At 43.1% G+C, this 19,814-nt stretch overlaps 1 protein-coding gene across 1 annotated transcript in view; it reads left to right on the top strand.

Annotated features, from left to right (window-relative positions):
- Window positions 1-19,814, top strand: part of CFAP47 (cilia and flagella associated protein 47) — a 610,902-nt gene that overhangs the window by 457,206 nt on the left and 133,882 nt on the right. Inside the window, exon 56 of the mRNA XM_040336504.1 lies at window positions 15,513-15,669. Coding sequence (XP_040192438.1) covers window positions 15,513-15,669 — 157 coding nt within the window. The remainder of the gene's footprint in view (window positions 1-15,512; window positions 15,670-19,814) is intronic.

Below are 19,814 nucleotides of genomic sequence, written 5' to 3'. Positions count from 1 at the left end.
TATTAAGGAAACAAACTAGGAGATATGTGGCAATTGCCACTTTTTTTTAAGAGAATCACATATGGCTTGATTTACAAACGCATAAGCATGCAGTATTTTCATTTTCATGTGCTATTAACTTTTTTTCACTATACATTTTTCAGTCCATAAAATATATTATTGCATATACCAGGTGAACATTACACACATGCAAATATTTAGATTTTTTTAAGATAGTTTGTCTATAAATATCACATACAAATGAATTCATAAGCAATGTACAGCTTGCTACTTAAAATACTGCTACCTTCAGGCTGGTTATAACTGTTGCATTCAATATGGTACCAATTGAGGAGAGGATATGTTTGAGTTCAAATTGCATTTTCAGCTAAATCTTTTTTGAAAAGTACCATTTGATAAAATATCCAACAGACTGAAAATAGCTTATCCCTCCTAGTAGATTTAGTACAAATACTGGTTTGTATTGAAATGAAACCCCCCAAAAACGTGCACTTAATAATTCAGGTGAGCTGTGCAAATGCATAGTGGTAGCCTGGGGCACATTTCCTGCTTCATATATACTTCTTCATACTTCTTCAAAAGATTACCACTTATACTCTAGTTGATCAATTTACCAAGTGTGTGTGTGTGTGTGTGTGTGTGTTGTTTGATCCTGTTTTCCTCATAATGTTCTTCATTTCTGTTGCTTTAGTTATACTGGGCCATATCCACAAAAGAGATACTCCGGCGTAAGCCGTCGTATCTCTGGTTCTAACTTTGGAACTGATCCTCAGAAGCAGTTTTCCTAAGTTAGGCAGAAGATCCGACATCTGTAAGGGACTTACACTGCCGGATCTTAGGATGCAGTACCGCATCCGCCACTGGGGGCATTTCGAGTCGAAATGCCTCTTCTGGTATGCAAATTAGCACTTAGGGCGATCCTCAAAGCTTTTGTGCTTAGTTTTTTCGCCGTAAGTGTTAGTTTGCCAAGTGTAAAACTAGGGCTGCTTTTACAAAGTGTAAAGTTAGTCACACCTTGTAAAGGCCCATTCAAGCGACGGCATTTGGTATGCATTCCCGAGGGAGAACTCCACGGCAATTTGTAAAATCCAAACCGGCATGGGTTCCCCCCCAGGAGCATACCAGGCCCTTAGGTCTGGTATGGGTTGTAAGGAGACCCCCCTCCGCCGAAAAATCGACGTAGGGGGTCCCCCTACAATCCATACCAGACCCGTATCCAAAGCACGCTACCCGGCCGGTCAGGAATGGGAGTGGGGACGAGCGAGCGCCCCCCCCCTCCTGAGCCGTGCCAGGCCGCATGCCCTCAACATGGGGGGGTTGGGTGCTCTGGGGCAGGGGGGCGCACTGCGGGCCCCCCCACCCCAGAGCACCCTGTCCCCATGTTGATGAGGACAGGACCTCTTCCCGACAACCCTTGCCGTTGGTTGTCGGGGTCTGCGGGCGGGGGGCTTATCGGAATCTGGGAGTCCCCTTTAATAAGGGGGTCCCCAGATACCGGCCCCCCACCCTAAGTGAATGGATATGGGGTACATCGTACCCCTTTCCATTCACCTGGAGGCAAAAAGTAAAAGTTAGTAAACACACAACACAAGGGTTTTTAAAATAATTTATTATTCTGCTCCGGATGCCCCCCCTGTCTTCTTTATTAGCTCTATTACCAGGGGGGGCTTCTTCTTCCACTCTCCGGGGGTCTTCTCCGCTCTCCGGGGGGGGTTTCTTCTTCCGCTCTCCGGGGGGGGGGCTTCTCCGGACTCCGGGGGTCTTCTTCTATCTTCTCCCCTCTTCCGCTGTTGACTCGGCGAACCCCGGTTCTTCTCCAGCTGTCCGGTGCCTTCTTCTTCAGCGCTGGCTGCCTGCTATCTTTGTGTGTTAGCTCAATTAGTAACAGGCAGCCGGCGCGGTCTTCTGTGACGTCACCTTCTTCTCTTCTGTTCTTCTCCCCTCTTCCGATGTTGCCTCGTCGCATCTTGTCGCTGTAATGATGGAAGCGCGCCTTGCATCCCATTTATATAGGCATCACCGTCCCATCATGCTCCGGCAGGTACCCACGTGGTGGGTGCCTACCCACGTGCACCCACCACGTGGGTACCTACCGGAGCATGATGGGACGGTGATGCCTATATAAATGGGATGCAAGGCGCGCTTCCATCATTACAGCGACAAGAGGCGACGAGGCAACATCGGAAGAGGGGAGAAGAACAGAAGAGAAGACCCTGACGTCACAGAAGACCGCGATGGCTGCCTGCTAGAAATTGAGCTAACACACAAAGATAGCAGGCAGCCAGCGCTGAAGAAGAAGGCACCGGACAGCTGGAGAAGAACCGGGGTTCGCCGAGTCAACAGCGGAAGAGGGGAGAAGATAGAAGAAGACCCCCGGAGTCCGGAGAAGCCCCCCCCGGAGAGCGGAAGAAGAAACCCCCCCGGAGAGCGGAGAAGACCCCCGGAGAGCCTAAGAAGAAGCCCCCCCTGGTAATAGAGCTAATAAAGAAGACAGGGGGGCCTCCGGAGCAGAATAATAAATTATTTTAAAAACCCTTGTGTTGTGTGTTTAATAACTTTTACTTTTTGCCTCCAGGTGAATGGATAGGGGTACAATGTACCCCATATCCATTCACTTAGGGTGGGGGGCCGGTATCTGGGGCCCCCTTATTTGAGGGGACTCCCAGATTCCGATAAGCCCCCGCCCGCAGACCCCGACAACCAACGGCAAGGGTTGTCGGGAAGAGGTCCTGTCCTCATCAACATGGGGACAGGGTGCTCTGGGGTGGGGGGGGCCCGCAGTGCGCCCCCCTGCCCCAGAGCACCCAACCCCCCCATGTTGAGGGCATGCGGCCTGGCACGGCTCAGGAGGGGGCGCTCGCTCGTCCCCACTCCCTTCCTGACCGGCCGGGTAGCGTGCTTTGGATACGGGTCTGGTATGGATTGTAGGGGGACCCCCTACGTCGATTTTTCGGCGTGGGGGGGTCTCCTTACAACCCATACCAGACCTAAGGGCCTGGTATGCTCCTGGGGGGAGAACCCATGCCGGTTTTTTCTTTGAAAATTGGCATGGAGTTCTCCCTCAGGAATGCATGCTGAGCGACGTTATCATTTTTTTTAATAATTATTTGTTTTCCCGGCGCGTATATTTTTTTTCAGCCGTCGCAACTTTTGTGTCCCGTCGCAATCCACAAAGCCGCCCGGCGTCAATTACGTTCGCGCGCTGCACGTCGGGAAAATTACGTCACACGCATGCGCAGTACGGCCGGCGCGGGAGCGCGCCTCATTTAAATTATAAACGCCCCCTGGAGAGGAGGACATCCTTACGACGGCGGCACTTAAGTTACACGGCCTGAAATTTCTAGGTAAGTGCTTTGTGGATCAGGCACTTAGGTAGAAACTTTAAGTCAGTGTAACTTAACTGCTGAAAGTTAAGTTACGCCGCCTGGCTGAGGATTTGGCCCACTGTTCTCAGAGTGTTTCTAGTTATTAATTTTTGTAAATTTGGAGTGAGGTACCATATGTAAAGGTTCTCATTGACATCATCCCACATATACACGTAGGCAATATTTGAAAGAAAAAGGGATGCCAATGATAGCCACTTTCAAACATTAATGTATAACAAAATAAAAATTGTATTATGTCAGATAGTAAAAACAACAACTAAAACATTTTTGAAGGTATGTAAAACAAAAACCTCCAACAGTAGCAGAGCTTGTTTTTTGCAGATTCATGAATCAATTCACAGTTGGTCTATGCATTTCGCAGGAGCCCCTGCTTCGTCGGGGCCATATATGTAATATACTGTAAATTGTTCTGTATGCACAGCTCTGACTACAGCCAGAAAGAAGAAAAGAAAATGAATACATATGAAAAAGATATTCATATAAATATAATAATCACATAAATAAACTATCTCCAATACGGACAAAAAGAAAAGGAGGGGGGGGCATTATTGGTGTGTCTAGATCCTGTTTATCTTGGTAAGGATGATATCCCTTGACCTGTTGGACTCCTTGGATCTGACAAGTTGCTTCAACTGACCACAGTTATCCTAACTGCCTTGACCTTGGTTGTGTGGTGCTGTGAACAAGGCTTATTGCCAAAATGAGTCTGCTGCTGACTGTACTCACTGTAAAGGCTTTACAATAAATACACTTGATGTTATGGAGTTACTGGCTGCTTCTTTTTCTTGATGACTGTGTTTTAAATAAGCCCCTGGTTCTATGGTTTTTATGCTCAGCTCTGGTTACCACATCAATTATTCTTGTGGACTTACCTCAACTACTCCTAGAATTCCTAGCATACTAGATTAGCCTCCTGTTAATACCAAATAATCCATTACTTAAATTGTTGAGGGCAATCAAGTATAAAGTGAATGTAAAAGGTGGCTGCTAAAGGTGAAGTGTCCATCAATGGTCATCTGGTTTTAATAGGGATCCAACCTTTACAGCAGCAGCAGTTGGTTCTATAGGGAACACTAGTCACTGTCTTTTAACTTACAATCTTATACTGTGGAAGCATTGAAAGAGGGAAATGTATTTCCTCTTTCAAAGTTAGTATGAAGTCTAGAAAGCAGAGTGAATAAAAAATTGTTAGGGAAAAACAATTAGGGGACAGCATCAGTGTAGTGGTGAGATATAGTTTCATCATTTTTAGAGTTTTACCTTTATGAGAACGATAGCAGCAGAATAAAAGGGATAAGCAAGAATGAGATTTACATCTTTACATCTTGTTTTCAGCCCATCTGCTCAGAAGCCAAAATCCACTGCCAACCTGTCACTTAAGTTCAATAATTGTATAACAAAAAATAGTTGCTCTACCACATAATGAGTAAATTATAAATCCACAAAATGAATGTGCAATATAATAAAGCAATTACTATAAGTCCACAAATAAGCAAACAATGTGATTAATTTATAAAAAACGCATCAATAAATAGTGTTAGTCCATAGATGCTGACAGTGCACAATGAAGAGAAAAAACTTGACTGTAGATATAAGATATAATGTATATATGTTCTGTTCATCAAAAGAAAGGCGATCAATGCCGCTTACCAGATGGAATGGATCTCAAGTGATAGAGGTCATAAAGGCAAATCACAGGAAACTCAGTTGGCTGCGGATGAACCATCCAAGGACTCCTCCAAAGGTGGAACTTCCCCACTCACGCTGTATTAAGCTCCTGCCAGGTGGATAGAAAGTATACAGCAATTGTGTATCCAAGTACGCTTTCACATTCAATATTTCAAAAAGGGCAGAGAAAAGAAGGCTTCATGGTGCAGTAATTAATTTAGGGGGTTTTATTTTAAAAAACACAAATGATACTGACAGCCAAAACAAAGTTAAAAAACACAGCCGCAACTCATAACCAGAGAGGATCGTGTCTGGTGACGTCAGAGACTGTAACTCCACTTGGTAGGAGTCATATTGTCACATTGTAATGCACAATTTTTAGTTTAGAGAAATTCATAATTATTTAAAATATTTTCAGTGTATTGTTCATTACAATCTAATGTTTGAGAACATCGAAAAACTCCACTGCAAATCCAGTAGTCTCTAGTAACTGTCAAGTATTATTTATTAATTAGCTTTTTTAATGAAAAAATCGAAACGTGGAAATGTAGTATTCTCAGTGATATCCACCATTCTCTGCAAATTTTTCCTTTAATGTAAAAATTTAACAAATGTACTTTAGATCAACGTATTTTGAAAATGACATGCAAGTACAAACTATTAATATTAATATATGGCCTCATGGACACAGTGAATCATTTTCTGTTCAGCTGTTTACAAAACTCCAATTATGAAGTCAGCATCGTTAGGGAGTTGTGGACACAGTAAACATGATGCAATCAACAAACATACCAGGCATGCCCATCAGCTGCTGGCACATCTGTAAAGATTGTTTGGATGTTTGCTGTTCTCATGCACCTGATCCTTAATGAAATTGGCAAAGAAACTCTTAGAAGATGTGCTGTCTTCACCCAAGAACTAGCTGTTTGTTTAGTTTTCATATTTGGACAATGAATGATTGAAAGAGGGCAGAGACAATCTGTTTGATATTACTTTTACTTAGTAATGGATAATAATACACCAGCCAATGATAAAAAATACACACTGGGAGCAGAATTAAAGTAATATTTTGAGCAAAGCCAAAACTATTTATTTTATTTGTGTCCTCTTAATTTAAGGTTAATTTTAGGTTTTGCAATATCACATGATTCTCCTAGTAAGAAATTCACTGCTAAAAAAAATTAAAGGAACACTTTGAAAACATATCAGATCTCAATTTGGAAAAATATTGTGCTGGATATCTATACTGATATGGACTGGGTAATGACTGGGTAATGTGTTAGAAACGAAAGGATGCCACATCTTTTGACGGAAATTTAAATTATCAACATACAGAGGTCTGAATTCAAAGACACTCTGAAATTCAAAGTGAAAAAATGATGCAGCAGGCTAGTCCATTTTGCTAAAATGTCATTGCAGGAAACTTAAAATGGAACTCAGTAGTTTGTGCTTGTATGCATGCCTCATAGCATCGGGCATGCTCCTAATGAGACAACGGATGGTGTCCTGGGGTATTTTCTCCCAGATCTGGACCAGAGCATCACTGATATGCTGAACAGACTAAGGTGCAACCTGGCGGCGGCGGATGGATCAAAGCATAATGTCCCAGGAGGTTCTATTGGATGTAGGTCAGGCGAGCGTGGGGGGGCCATTCAATGATATCAATTCCTTCATCCTCCAGGAACTGGCTGCATACTCTTGCCACATGAGGCCAGGAATTGTTGTGCACCCGGAGGAACCCAGGACTCACTGCACCAGCGTAGGGTCTGACAATGGGTCCAAGGATTTCATCCCGATACCTAATGGCAGTCAGGGTGTCATTGTCTAGCCTGTAGAGGTCTGTGCATACCTCCATGGATATGCCTCCCAAGACCATCACTGACCCACCACCAAACTGGTCATGCTGAATGATGTTGCAGGCAGCATAACGTTCTCCATGGCTTCTCCAGACCCTTTCTCGTCTTCTACTCAGAGTGAACCTGCTCTCATCTGTGAAAAGCACAGGGCTCCAGTGATGAACCTGCCAATTCTGGTGTTCAGTGGCAAATGCTAATCAAGCTCTTAGGTGCCTGGCAGTGATCACAGGGCCAGCAAGAGTGTGTTGGGCCCTCAGGCCACCCTCATGAAATCTGTTTCTGATTGTTTGGTCAGAGAAATTCACACCAGTGGCCTGCGGATGGTAATTTTGTAGGGCTCTGGCAGTGCTCATCCTGTTCCTCCTCACACAAAGGAGCAGCTACTGATCCTTCTGATGGGTTTAGGACATGCTATGGCACTGTGCAGCTCTCTTAGAGTCATTGCCTGTCTCCTGGAATCTCCTCCATGCTCTTGAGACTGTGCTGGGAGACACAGCAAATCTTCTGGCAATGGCACGTATTGATGTGTCAATCAGCTGATTGGAGGCTGGGAAGCTGATTTGCCTGTGTTTAGTGCGTGTGCAGGGCGCAAGCTGTGTGCCCGCACACACTCTTACTCTATTTTGATTTGTTAGCATGCCCTAGTGGTGTCATAGAATTGGCGTGGTGGGGACCGGAGGAGAGGTCAGTGGGCAGTGCCTTTTACATCACTTCCGGTTTCTGGAGCACGTATGGGGGAGTCATAGAGGAGCGGCGCCATTGAAGGTAAGTGTGGCTGTTCATACTGCTCCATACTGTTCATAAGTGTGGCTGTTCATGGCTGGGACTTGTAGTTCTCCATCTTCTCCTGGGGCTCAGGTGCATGCAATCCACCATCTTAGTCCAGTTTTTCTCTCATGCCAGGAGAAGATGGAGAACTACAAGTCCCAGCAGGTTATAATATAACTCTCAGAGGTGGATGGGTGTCTGGACACCCATCCACCTCGGAGCCTTATATTATAACCTGCTGGGACTTGTAGTTCTCCATCTTCTCCTGGGGCTCAGGTGCATGCAATCCACACCCATACACCTCAGAGCCTTATATTATAGCCTGGTGGGACTTGTAGTTCTCCATCTTCTCCTGGGGCTCAGGTGCATGCAATCCACCATTTATGGGACTACAAGTCCCAGCAGTGAGAGAAAAACTGGACAAAGATGGTGAATTGCATGCACCTGAGCCCCAGGAGACGATGGAGAACTACAAGTCCCAGCATGTTATAATATAAGGCTCTGAGGTGGATGGATGTCTGGACACCCATCCATCTCGGAGCCTTATATTATAACCTGCTGGGACTTGTAGTTCTCCATCTTCTCCTGGGGCTCAGGTGCATGCAATCCACCTTCTATGGGACTACAATTCCCAGCTGTGAGAGAAAAACTGGACAAAGATGCTGGATAGCATGCACCTGAGCCCCAGGAGATGATGGAGAACTACAAGGAGGATGAGTGGTCATGCCTTTTTTTCTTTTTAATGCTGGGACTTGTAATAGTGTTGTACTTGTAAGAAGGAGAGGCTGGAGCCCGGAGGAGGATGTCTGTCTGCTCTGCCACCCTGTGTTAGTCTGGGGCGGGGGGGGGGGGGGGTGATTGCTGTGTCCACCACCCCCCTGCCATGTGCATAGTGTAGCACTGTAGCTGACCTGATTGGGGGGGGTTGCAGAATGCAGATATGTGCTATTTACAGGGTGCAGAATGCAGATATGTGCTATTTACAGGGGGCAGAATTCGGATATGTGCTATTTACAGGGTGCAGAATGCAGATATGTGCTATTTACAGGGTGCAGAATGCAGATATGTGCTATTTACAGGGGGCAGAATTCGGATATGTGCTATTTACAGGGTGCAGAATGCAGATATGTATGATTTACAGGTTGCAGAATGCAGATATGTGCTATCTACAGGGTGCAGAATGCAGATATGTGCTATCTATAGGGTGCAGAATTCAGATATGTGCGATATACAGGGTGTAGAATGCAGATATGTGCAATTTAAGGGTTGCAGAATGCAGATATGTGCGAAATACAGGGTATAGAATGCAGATACATGCAATTTACTGGTTGCAGAATGCAGATATGTGCTATTTACAGGGTGCAGAATTCAGATAAGTGCTGTTTACAGGTTGCAGAATGCAGATATGTGCGATTTACAGGTGGGAACCCCTCATTTTGGAGGGAACCCCTCATTACTAACAGTGTAATTTTTCAGTTTGTTTGCGCCGATCTGATAAGGCTGCACTATATACCATGATCTGTGATGCTTGGGCTATATACTTTGTCCTGTGATGCTGGGGCTATATACTCTGTCCTGTGATGCTGAGGCTTTATACTCTGTCCTGTGATGCTGGGGCTATATACTCCTGAAACTATGAGTGGATGCAAGTGGAATACAGGGGACGGAGTAGGTGGATTATATAAGGGGTGTGGCTTACAAGAAGTGGGAGGGGGCCAATCATGGAGGGGTGGGGTCTTGCGCCCCCCCATCCTAAAACTTCACCAGCCGCCACTGCTCTATAGGTTGATATATATTTTTTTTTAATTCAGTTTGGCTGAGAGCAGTGGTTTTAGTAATGCTTAACATGAAGCAATACAAATGCAAAAGTGTCATATAAAATAACATGCCTGAGAGGTGCCCTGACCCTGTCTGTTAAGTGGAGCATCTGTGCTAGCTATGCAACTTACTACAACAAAACTGAAATTTTCAAAGAAAAAACTGGGTTAAGTGCCAATTCACACCAGCGAGATGCGGGAACCAGTGTGATTCCCATTCCGGTTCCCACATCGCATAGAACTCGCAGGCAGTTCACACAGCCCTATGCGAACCATTGCGGGTGTCAATAGAAAGTTAATGACACCTCTCAGGTGGGTTCGCATATCGCAGTGCAAACTGTGAATTCGGACAGGAATCGTATCGCATGGGTGTGATCGCAATGGGTCCTGCACGATTTTGTTCCAAATGTGATGCAAATTCAGCCATACAAAAATCACATGCAATGTCTGACATCGTGCTGGTGTGAACTGGCACTTAAGGCCTCATGTACACTGCTGCTGGTAAACGGACCTTTAGGAGCAGTTGGGCATTTTATTCAGCTGCTTCTGAACTCTCCTCTATGCTACCTAATCAGTACATGTACACGGGGTCATTTATAGTTGTTTCTAGGCAGTTGAATTTAGAAGCATTTTTTGAAAACACAAAAAAAAAATGGGTTCAGGCGGATGTTCAGAGGCATTTGAAACACCAAATGCCTGTAACAGCTTCTAAATGTTGCTAAACGCGGTAACTTGCATTTAATAGCGTTTCATTTACAGACGTTTTTAATTTTAGCAATTTATTTTTACAAGCGCTTCTAGGCGCAAACGCGGCTAAACACGACTAAACGCTGCATTTAAATGCGGATAAACTGTTGTTTTTAGACGCCGGTTTGTAGTTGTCAAGTCAAGTCTTCAGGAGAGGTTAAACAACGTCCCGTGTACATGAAGCCTAAATTGCTGGCAAAATGACAGCTCCCAGCTGCTTTGTTATGTTTTTAAACAAACATCCAGGGATTTGTAAACAAACAGCCAGGAAAATCCTAGATGAGGGTCTGGTATAGATGTTAATGGGGAACTTCACAAAAAAAGAAAATAGCAGGGGCCCAATTTATACCAGACTCTTCGGGTTTGTTTTGGCTTTTAACCTCCCTGGCGGTCTTCCCGAGACTGACTCGGGGTTTGATTTTCCTGCTACGATCGGTAACCCCGAGTCAGTCTCGGGCTCGCCTCGCTGAATCCACAGGCACTTTTTACTTACCTTGTCCCTGGATCCAGCGATGCCACCGCGCTGTGTGAGCGAGCGGGACCTCGCTCGATTCACATAGTGCTTCCGTGTGACGCCGATCTCCGTTCCCTGCGACGTTACGACGCACGGGGACGGAGAACGGCGCCAAATTTAAAAACGTAAACAAACACTTTACATACAGTATACTGTAATCTTATAGATTACAGTACTGTATGTAAAAAAAACACACCCCCCTTGTCCCTAGTGGTCTGTCCTGTGTCATGCATGTCATTTTATATAATAAAAACGTTTCTTTCTCCCTGCAAACTGTAGATTGTCCATAGCAACCAAAAGTGTCCCTTTATGTCAAAAATAGTTTTAGATCAGCTAAAAAACAGCGATAATAATTTATAATCACTTGCAGAATTGTGCGATAGCGATTTGTGGGGAAATTCGTCATAAAAAAAAAAAAATAATGACAGCAACAATTCTGCAACTGAGCAAATTTCAGTGATTTTAATTTGATTACATTATTGAATAATTTTTATTATAATTATATTATTATTTGTTATAATTATTTATAATTATTTATTATATTATAATTTATAATTTTGTTTTTAAAAAAATGTCATACCCGGGATGCCTATTAGAATCTTGTTTGGTCAGATTTAAGTGAGTTATTTCTAAAAATTACAGACCTACAATATAAAACGCCAAATTTCCTTGCAAATAATGGTACCGCTTTCAGCACCTTTTTTCTGACAGAATCATACCGCCAGGGAGGTTAAGGAGGGAACCCCACACAAAACAAAACAAAAAAAAAACATGCATGGGATCCCCCCTGTGCCACATGTCCTTAATGTGGGGGTGGGGAGTACCTTGTCAGGGGGGAGATCCTTGCAAAGCACCGTGTTACCATAGTGATGTGTGTGAATAAGCAAGGGATACATAGTATGCAAGTTCACCCCCTTCCTGCCATTCTGCATCCAATTTTTTTTATCTTTCTATGAATGTGTGTATATCTTTTTTTTTTTATTGTAGCGTTAGGAAGGTGCATTGTCATTTTTTGTGCATTGTCATATATCATCAATGAATGTTGATGCACATTTTCAATGCTTTTTTCACTTTAATATTTGGAGTGGATAGAGTTAAAAGCCATTGACTAAGCCTTGTTATTAACTGTTCTAAAACATCCAAGCACATTAAAATGCACATAACTTGTTTTGATGAGTTACTTTTGAATTCTACAGGCCACTCAGTGCACAAAGATGCAGGAAAAAAATTATATATGTTATTTTTAAATAAGCGCATTAAAGTGCAAGTTTGTAAATGGGTCCTAGGTTGTATTCCTTTGTAAACCCATAGCTGTTTCCTTCTCAGGCACACTACAGACCAGATGTTGTAAACCTCTGTGTATACAGATGGGGATCATTACACAGATGGCTCAGTCTTATTTTTTACATACACGTATAGAATGCTTTATATATGCAGAGCTCAGGTAGAAATTACAATCACTGCACTATGATTGCATCTTGGAGGAATACAGATATTCAGAAGCCATACGGACTGCTATTGTGGTTGTTCCACCACTGGGAAAACGATTGCCTCCAATTGTTTATTGATCGACTCCCTTATTTTTCTGGTTATGTCAACTCTACAGCATTACTCTGCTGAAAATGTAGTATTCTTTTTTATAGAGAGTATTATTTCAGAATTCTAATATTTCTTATTAGGACAGTTTTATCAAACAATATACCAGAATACATCACATAGGTTAACTCCTTCATGCCTAGAACTTTTTATGACACTTGTTGCTTACAAGTTAAATTCAGTATTTTTTGCTAGAAAATTAGTTACCACCCCCAAACATCCGTTGCTTGTAATAACAGCCAAGCGGCTGATTAGCCACATCAGTCGTTATTACAAGAAAGCCGACTGTTGGCTCTAAAAAAACGGTACTGGGGTTATGTGTGTAGCTGCAGGCATCACCCCAGTACAACCATCTGAAGCCAAAGGCTGCATTTTTGCGTTACATCATTGTCAAGGGGTTACATACAGTATATGGTTTAGCCAGAGCACATAAAAAAAATTCTTGCAGACTATTTGTTGAACAGCTTATCTAAAGATAATACAGATCTAACAGAGGTAGAAGTGAGATGGTGACAGAAAACCATAACACGTGGCTCATGTCTTTTTCTAATTCATCTGAATTCAGCACGTGCACTTTCTTTCAAATGTAACATCTTTTTTTCAGCTTAGATTTTTTTACTTTATATTAATGCAAAAGTAATGCCTGCCTGAGCATGCTTCAATACACGTGTTTTGCTTGGGGTCTGACCTGTTAAAGATTATTGATTGGTTGCTGTCATTCCATGTAGACCACACTAGCTAATCAGTACAAGACCACCAGCTGTGAAAGGTTTTAGCCTTTTAACGGCACCTCTATGCATGTGGAGTCGGAATGCCTGACTACTTATTTGAAGTGGAAAAATATCACTTGTTAAAGTCATAACATATTTCATAGCCACACCAACACTTACCATTAAACTGACAGGTTTTGTAAAGGCTTGAAATGGGTTTTTGAAAATAAATGGAAAAGACGTTTAGAGCTAATACAAAAAAGCCAAAATCAATGCAAAGCAAATACTAAAATAAATATTTGTAGCAATATCCTTCATATGTCAGGCTAACATGCCCTTTACTTGAAATAATAAACATTTTTATGAAAAGTTCACTTTTCTTCCAGCTGACAAATCTAAAGATAGTGGGCCAGATTCAGGTAGATCCGCGCAATATTTGCGTGGGCAAAGGGCAACGATTTTTGCTCTGCGCCCACGCAAATATTTCGATTTGCCCGCGATTCACGGAGCAGTAGCTCCGTAAATTGCGCGGGCGCTATGCTAATTAGCCCGGCGTAAGGGCGCCTAATGTAAATGATCCCGCCGGGGGCGGGAATCATTTAAATTAGGTGCGCTCCCGCGCCGAGCGAACAGCGCATGCTCCGTCGGGAAACTTTCCCGACGTGCATTGCGGCAAATGACGTCGCAAGGACGTCATTTGCTTCTAAGTGAACGTGAATGGCGTCCAGCGCCATTCACGAATCACTTACGTAAACGACGTGAAATTTAAATTTCACGAGCGGGAAGGGCGGCTATACTTTAGCATTGGCTGCCCCTGCTATTAGCAGGAGCAACCTTGCGCTAAAGTCGCCGTACGGAAACTCCGTACCTTGCGTGCGCAGGGCCCGCGCAACTTTTGTGAATCGGTGGTAGTATGCAATTTGCATACTATACGCCGATCACAATGGCCGCGCCCCCTAGCGGACAACGCAAGAATGCAGCCTGAGATATGAAGGCATAAGGAGGCTTATGCCTGTCATATCCTAGGCTGCAGTCCGCGTAACCTATGGTTGCGCGGGCGCAATAGCTTCTTGAATCTGGGCCAGTGTTTGTAAACTTGTGTAGAAAACTTTAAAGGGTAACTCCACTTTTGTGGGAAGAAAAAAATAGCAAATAAAAAAATAATAATATAGCGCATATAATTGCAACACTAATCATATTGTAATTGAATTTTATTAAAAATTACCTTTCCTTTTCAATCTGCAGCCAATGTAATTTCTGAGAATGCATTGCAATATGGCTACCTGGAGTTTTCTGTACACAGAGGGCCAGATTCACAGTGGAGATACGACGGAGTATCTCAGATACTCTGTCGTATCTCTCAGAGTATCTATGCGACTGATTCATAGAATCAGTTACACATAGATATCCCTAAGATCCGACAGGTGTAATTGTTTTACACTGTCGGATCTTAGGATGCAGTAGCGCGGCCACCGCTGGGGGGAGTTTGTGTTGTAAACCAGCGTTGGTATGCAAATTAGGAGTTACGGCGATCCACAACGGTTTTTCGCGTTCGCTACGTCGCCGTTAGTCTAGTTTCCCGTCGCAAAGTTAGTCATCGTTTTTGGTGCCTTAACTTTAGTCAGCAAACGTATTGCTGTCTAAAGTATGGCCGTCGTTCCCGCGTCGAAATTTAAAATTTCACGTCGTTTGCGTAACACGTCTGGGAATACGGAATTACGCTACGCGCGTCGCCGTCCAAAAAAATGACGTCACTTCACGCAAAGCATGGCGGGAGTTACGAAACGGAGCATGCGCAGTAGGTCTGGTGCGGGAGCGCGCCTAATTTAAATGGCACACGCCCATTTAAATTACGCTGGCTTAGTTTTCAAGTGCTTTGTGAATCAGGCACTTGCGATGAAAACTTGCGGTGGTGTAACGTATCTACGATACGTTACGCCGCCACACTTCTACCTGAATCTGGCCCAGAATGTGTACTGACCACTGACCACTACCACTTTCCTGCTTGTGTGATTGGCTCGCCCATTTTCCCAGAAGTCTGCTTAACTGCTTGCCAACCAACCGCCGCAGTTTTACGGCGGCAGGTCGGCTCGGCTGCGCAAAATCACGTAATATTACGTGATTTTGCATTTCAGCCACTAGGGGCGCTCGCACCACCCCTGCTCGCCCGTGGTGCCGCGCGCCCGTCGGGCGCGATGACCGCCGGGCACCCGGGATCTCTCGTTACAGAGCGTGAACTGGGAGCTGTGTGTGTAAAAAGTCAATGCACAGAGTTGCTATAGATATAAGCTGCCCCCCTTAGAATGTTACATCGGCCCAAACACAACAAAACATAGTAGCATTCGATTGTGTGGGTCAAGTCTTTTACTTTGATTCAGCACGTATTATTTATCTTTGCCATTTTTTGCAGGTACATGTTTATTTTTATGATAAATATTATATCTCCACAGCTTGAAGAATGGACATTCCATGTGTCTGGAGTTGGCCTCATTCCTCAACCTATAGATCCAGCAAGCATAAGTGCTAGGGTTGGCAGTTTGGCCTCCATCATCATCTCCTTTAAGAATCCCACAAATGAACATGTTCTCGTTGATGTTATCCTTACCGGTAAAGTTTTTTTTTTTTTTTTATTGCCATTTAACAATAACAGTATAATTATTTCAGAACTGCAATGGATTAATTGAATTAAATACAGCACACTGTTAAAGGTTAGACGTATAATAATGCAATAGGTAAAATGAGCATGCTTCACTGTTTAATAATGATGAATATCTCAATACATTTACTGTCTCCAAATCATAATGAAAATTAATAGCCGCAAAAGAATGTGGATAAAAGTTTTCATTGCAGCAGTTTGAGTTTCTAGGGGTTAAAGGACATTATCATTTGGCAGCTAGAAGCAGCAGCTGCACATTTATTAGTTCCCATAATTGTATTTTCTTTTCACTTGACATCAAAGATGAAATAGTGTGTGTAATAAACTGATTTATAGACAGACTGTTTTCTTTTAATAAATTATATACCGGTAGTTGTTTATATGTTACATGTTTCAAGTACAAAGAGTGGTCCCATTACATGTTTAACAACTAATAAAGTGTTATAAAAAAAAATCTTCAGTCAGATTCTGAATAAACTATTCATTTTGATGAATACACAAATATGTTTGCCAGTTTCAACAGCTTTGCTGGTTAGAAAATGACAATACCAGTTGCTGCAATGCAGTATAACTTGGTTATACTGTATATATTATATAATCATGTATATGGGGACACATGTTCATTTATGCTTGCATATGAATCTGATAACATAAAAAGCTACACAGTGAAATGTAAGGCTGCATCGTGCTTTAGGGCTCATATAACTCATATAAGCTCATATAAGCATATTGTTTGACCTTTCTAAGGAGGCAATAAGCAATGTGCACATGGTATGATCTCATACTAATTAATAAAATCATCTTTTATTTTTCTGACTGCAGTTAATTGTTGGATAAGAGCAGTAATATAAGTCTATGAGTGCAGTTTTCGTTCTTTTCTTAGGAAGATCTCATTATCGCTTTGAAAAACAGAAGCATTTGTTTATATAGTGAAGTTATCAGGAACAAATCTTAGTTGCCTGGATGCTTTTCTGACCTACTACATACTTTTTATGCAGATCCAAATTGTTAGGGAGAATGCAGAAGCCCTTAACTGCATACATGTTTTGGGTCAAGATGCTGAGGAAAGAAGGTCAACATAACAACCAGGCAACTAGCATTTTAAGAACGAAAGGTAAACTTAGGCAGCTGTTATTTTTAATTCATATGGGCCAGCATGTTATATACCCATTGCCAGAGGAGGATATGTTTTGCACAGACATGTATTTTAATGAGTAGGATGCTATACACCGATCAGCCATAACCTTATGACCACTGACTGGTTAAGTGAATAACTTTGACTATCTCATTACAATGGGATCTGAAAGTCACTGAATATATTAGGCAGCAAGTAAACATATTTAGCTAGATTTACAAAGAGTTAAGCCGGCGTATCAGTAGATACGCCGTCGTAAATCGGAATCTAAGCCGTCGTACATTTAAGTGTATTCTCAAATTGAGTTACACTTAAATGTAGCTAAGATACGACAGCCTGCGCCGTCGTATCTTAGCTGTCTAGTTCCGCCGGCCGCTAGGGGCGTGAACGCTGATTTACGCCTAGAATGCGTAAATCAGCGAGATACGCCGATTCACGAACCTACGCTTGCCCGTCGCAGTAAAGATACGCCATTTACGTAAGGCGTTTTCAGGCCTAAAGTTAGTCAAACAAATAGTTGGCCTAGCCAATGTTAAGTATGGACGTCGTTCCCGCGTCGAATTTTGAAAATTTTACGTCATTTGCGTAAGTCGTCCGTGAATGGGGCTGGACGTAATTTACGTTCACGTCGAAGCCAAGATTTCCTTGCGGCGTACTTTGGAGCAATGCACACTGGGATATGTCCACGGATGGCGCATGCGCCGTTCTTTAAATAGTCAATCACGTCAGGTCACGGATCATTTACATAAAACACGCCCCCCTGTTTCTCATTTGAATTAGGCGCGCTTAGGCTGGCCCATTTACGCTAGGCCGCCGTAACTTAGGAGGCAAGTGCTTTGTGAATACAGCACTTGCCTCTCTGACTTACGGCGGTGTAGCGTAAATACGATACGCTACGCCGGGTCAAAATTACGCGGCCCTACCTGAATCCAGCTAATTGTCACTGAAGTTGATGTGTTGAAAGCAGAAAAAATGGGTATCATAATTTGTTGTGCATGGGGCTGCAGAGGTGCAGACCAATTGGGGTGATCATTCTGACCTGTGTCCATAGCCAAAAGTGCATATAATGGGCACATGTGTATCAGAACTGGTCTATGGAGCAATAGAAGAAGGTGGCCTGGTATGGTGAATCTAATTTTACTTTTACATCATATGGATGGGCAGATGTGTGTGTGTGTGTGTGTGTGTGTGTGTCTGTGTTGCTTACTTAGGGAAGAGATAGCACCAGGATGCACTATGGGAAGAAGGAATCTGATGGAGGTAGAGCTTTGTTGCTTTGGGCAGTATTCTGTTGGGAAACCTAGGGTCCTGCCATTTATGTGTATGTTAGTTGACACACACCACTTATCTAAACATTGTTTCTGACCAATTACATCCCTTCATGGAATTTTTTTTTATTTTCTTATGGCCATGGCCTTTATCAAGACAATGTATCCCGCCACTATGCAAAAATGGCTCAAGAATGGTTTGTGGAACACAAAAACAAATTTGGCCTCCAAATTTTCCAGATCTCAATCCATTAAGCATCTGTGGGATGTCCAATCCAAGGAGACCCCACCTTGCAACTTACATGACTTAAAGGATTTACTACTTATGATTTAGTGCCAGACACCACAGCGTATCTTCAGAGGTCTAGTGGCGCCCATGTAGGGACAGGTCAGGGATGTTTTGACAGCAAAAAGGGGACCTACTCAATATTATATTGATCAGCATAATATTATGGGTGGTCTGTGTTTATATTAAAGATATTTATATGCTATGATTAAGCATTGAAAGTCAATGCGAAACGCGTCAGCCATTTTCCCCACTGTATGCTGATTGTATGCTGTGCATTTTTTCCATCAATAAAGAGCACGTCTTTTTTCAAGACTTTTTGGAGTGCGGCTATCCATCTTTTTCTCTATCCAAAGATATTTAACCACTTGACTACTGGGCACCTTAACCCCCTTACTGCCCAGATCAATTTTCAGCTTCCAGCGCTGTCACACTTTGAATGACAATTGTGCGGTCATGCAACATTGTACCCAATTCAAATGTTTATATTTTTCACACAAATAGATCTTTCTTTTAGTGGTATTTATTCACTGCTGGGTTTTTTATTTTTTGAAAAAAAAAGACTGCACATGTTGAAAAAAAGTTTTCAGTCTTTTTCAAATTCATAGTTTGTTATACAGTTTTGAAAGCAGGTATTTTTTTCTCCTTCATTGATACCTGCTGAAGAGTCTCTACTGATGGGCACTAATAGGCAGCATTGATAGGCTGCACTTAAAGGTATTGATAAGGCTGCACTAATGGGCACTTATAGGTGGCACTGATAGGTGGCACTGATGGTTGGCACTGAAGGGCACTGATAGGTGGCACTGATTAGCGACACTAATAGGTGGCACTGATGGGCACTGGTAGGTGACACTGATAGGCAGCACTTATCAGTGGCACTGATGATGAGGCCCTGATGGGCATTGATTGGCAGCACTGGTGGACATTGATGGGTGGTACTGGTGGGCACTGGTAGGTGTCACTGGTGGCTACTGATAGGTGTCACTGGCAGGTGACACTGATGAGGCAGCTGCAGCTCTCTGTGTGAGGGGCCGATGTCCCTCTGAGAGAAGCCGGAGAAAATACAGATTACCGATCTTCTGTTTACTTCATGTGATCAGTTGTCATTGGCTGACAGTTGATCACATGGTTAGGGTCCAGGGTCAGCCCCTTACTGCAATCTTATAGACTCACAGAGCGTGCTGCTTGACCCACAGGCAGCTCATTCATGGAAGGACGTCCATGGATGCCCTCCTGGCAATTAAGGCATGCACTGTAGCCGTCTGTTTTCTATAGTACGGGTGGCAAGTAGTTAAATTAAATACATTTAGGACTGGCCTTCAGTAAACTGATCTTGTAAGGACAGTGATATATGATCTTGTGATTTCAGCTGCCCATTCAGCTGAACGCTTAGCCATTCTCTTC

This window comes from Rana temporaria, chromosome 2 (assembly GCF_905171775.1).
Source record: "Rana temporaria chromosome 2, aRanTem1.1, whole genome shotgun sequence".
In the NCBI taxonomy this organism is placed as follows: domain Eukaryota; kingdom Metazoa; phylum Chordata; class Amphibia; order Anura; family Ranidae; genus Rana; species Rana temporaria.
This window is presented reverse-complemented; position numbering and strand designations above follow the sequence as displayed.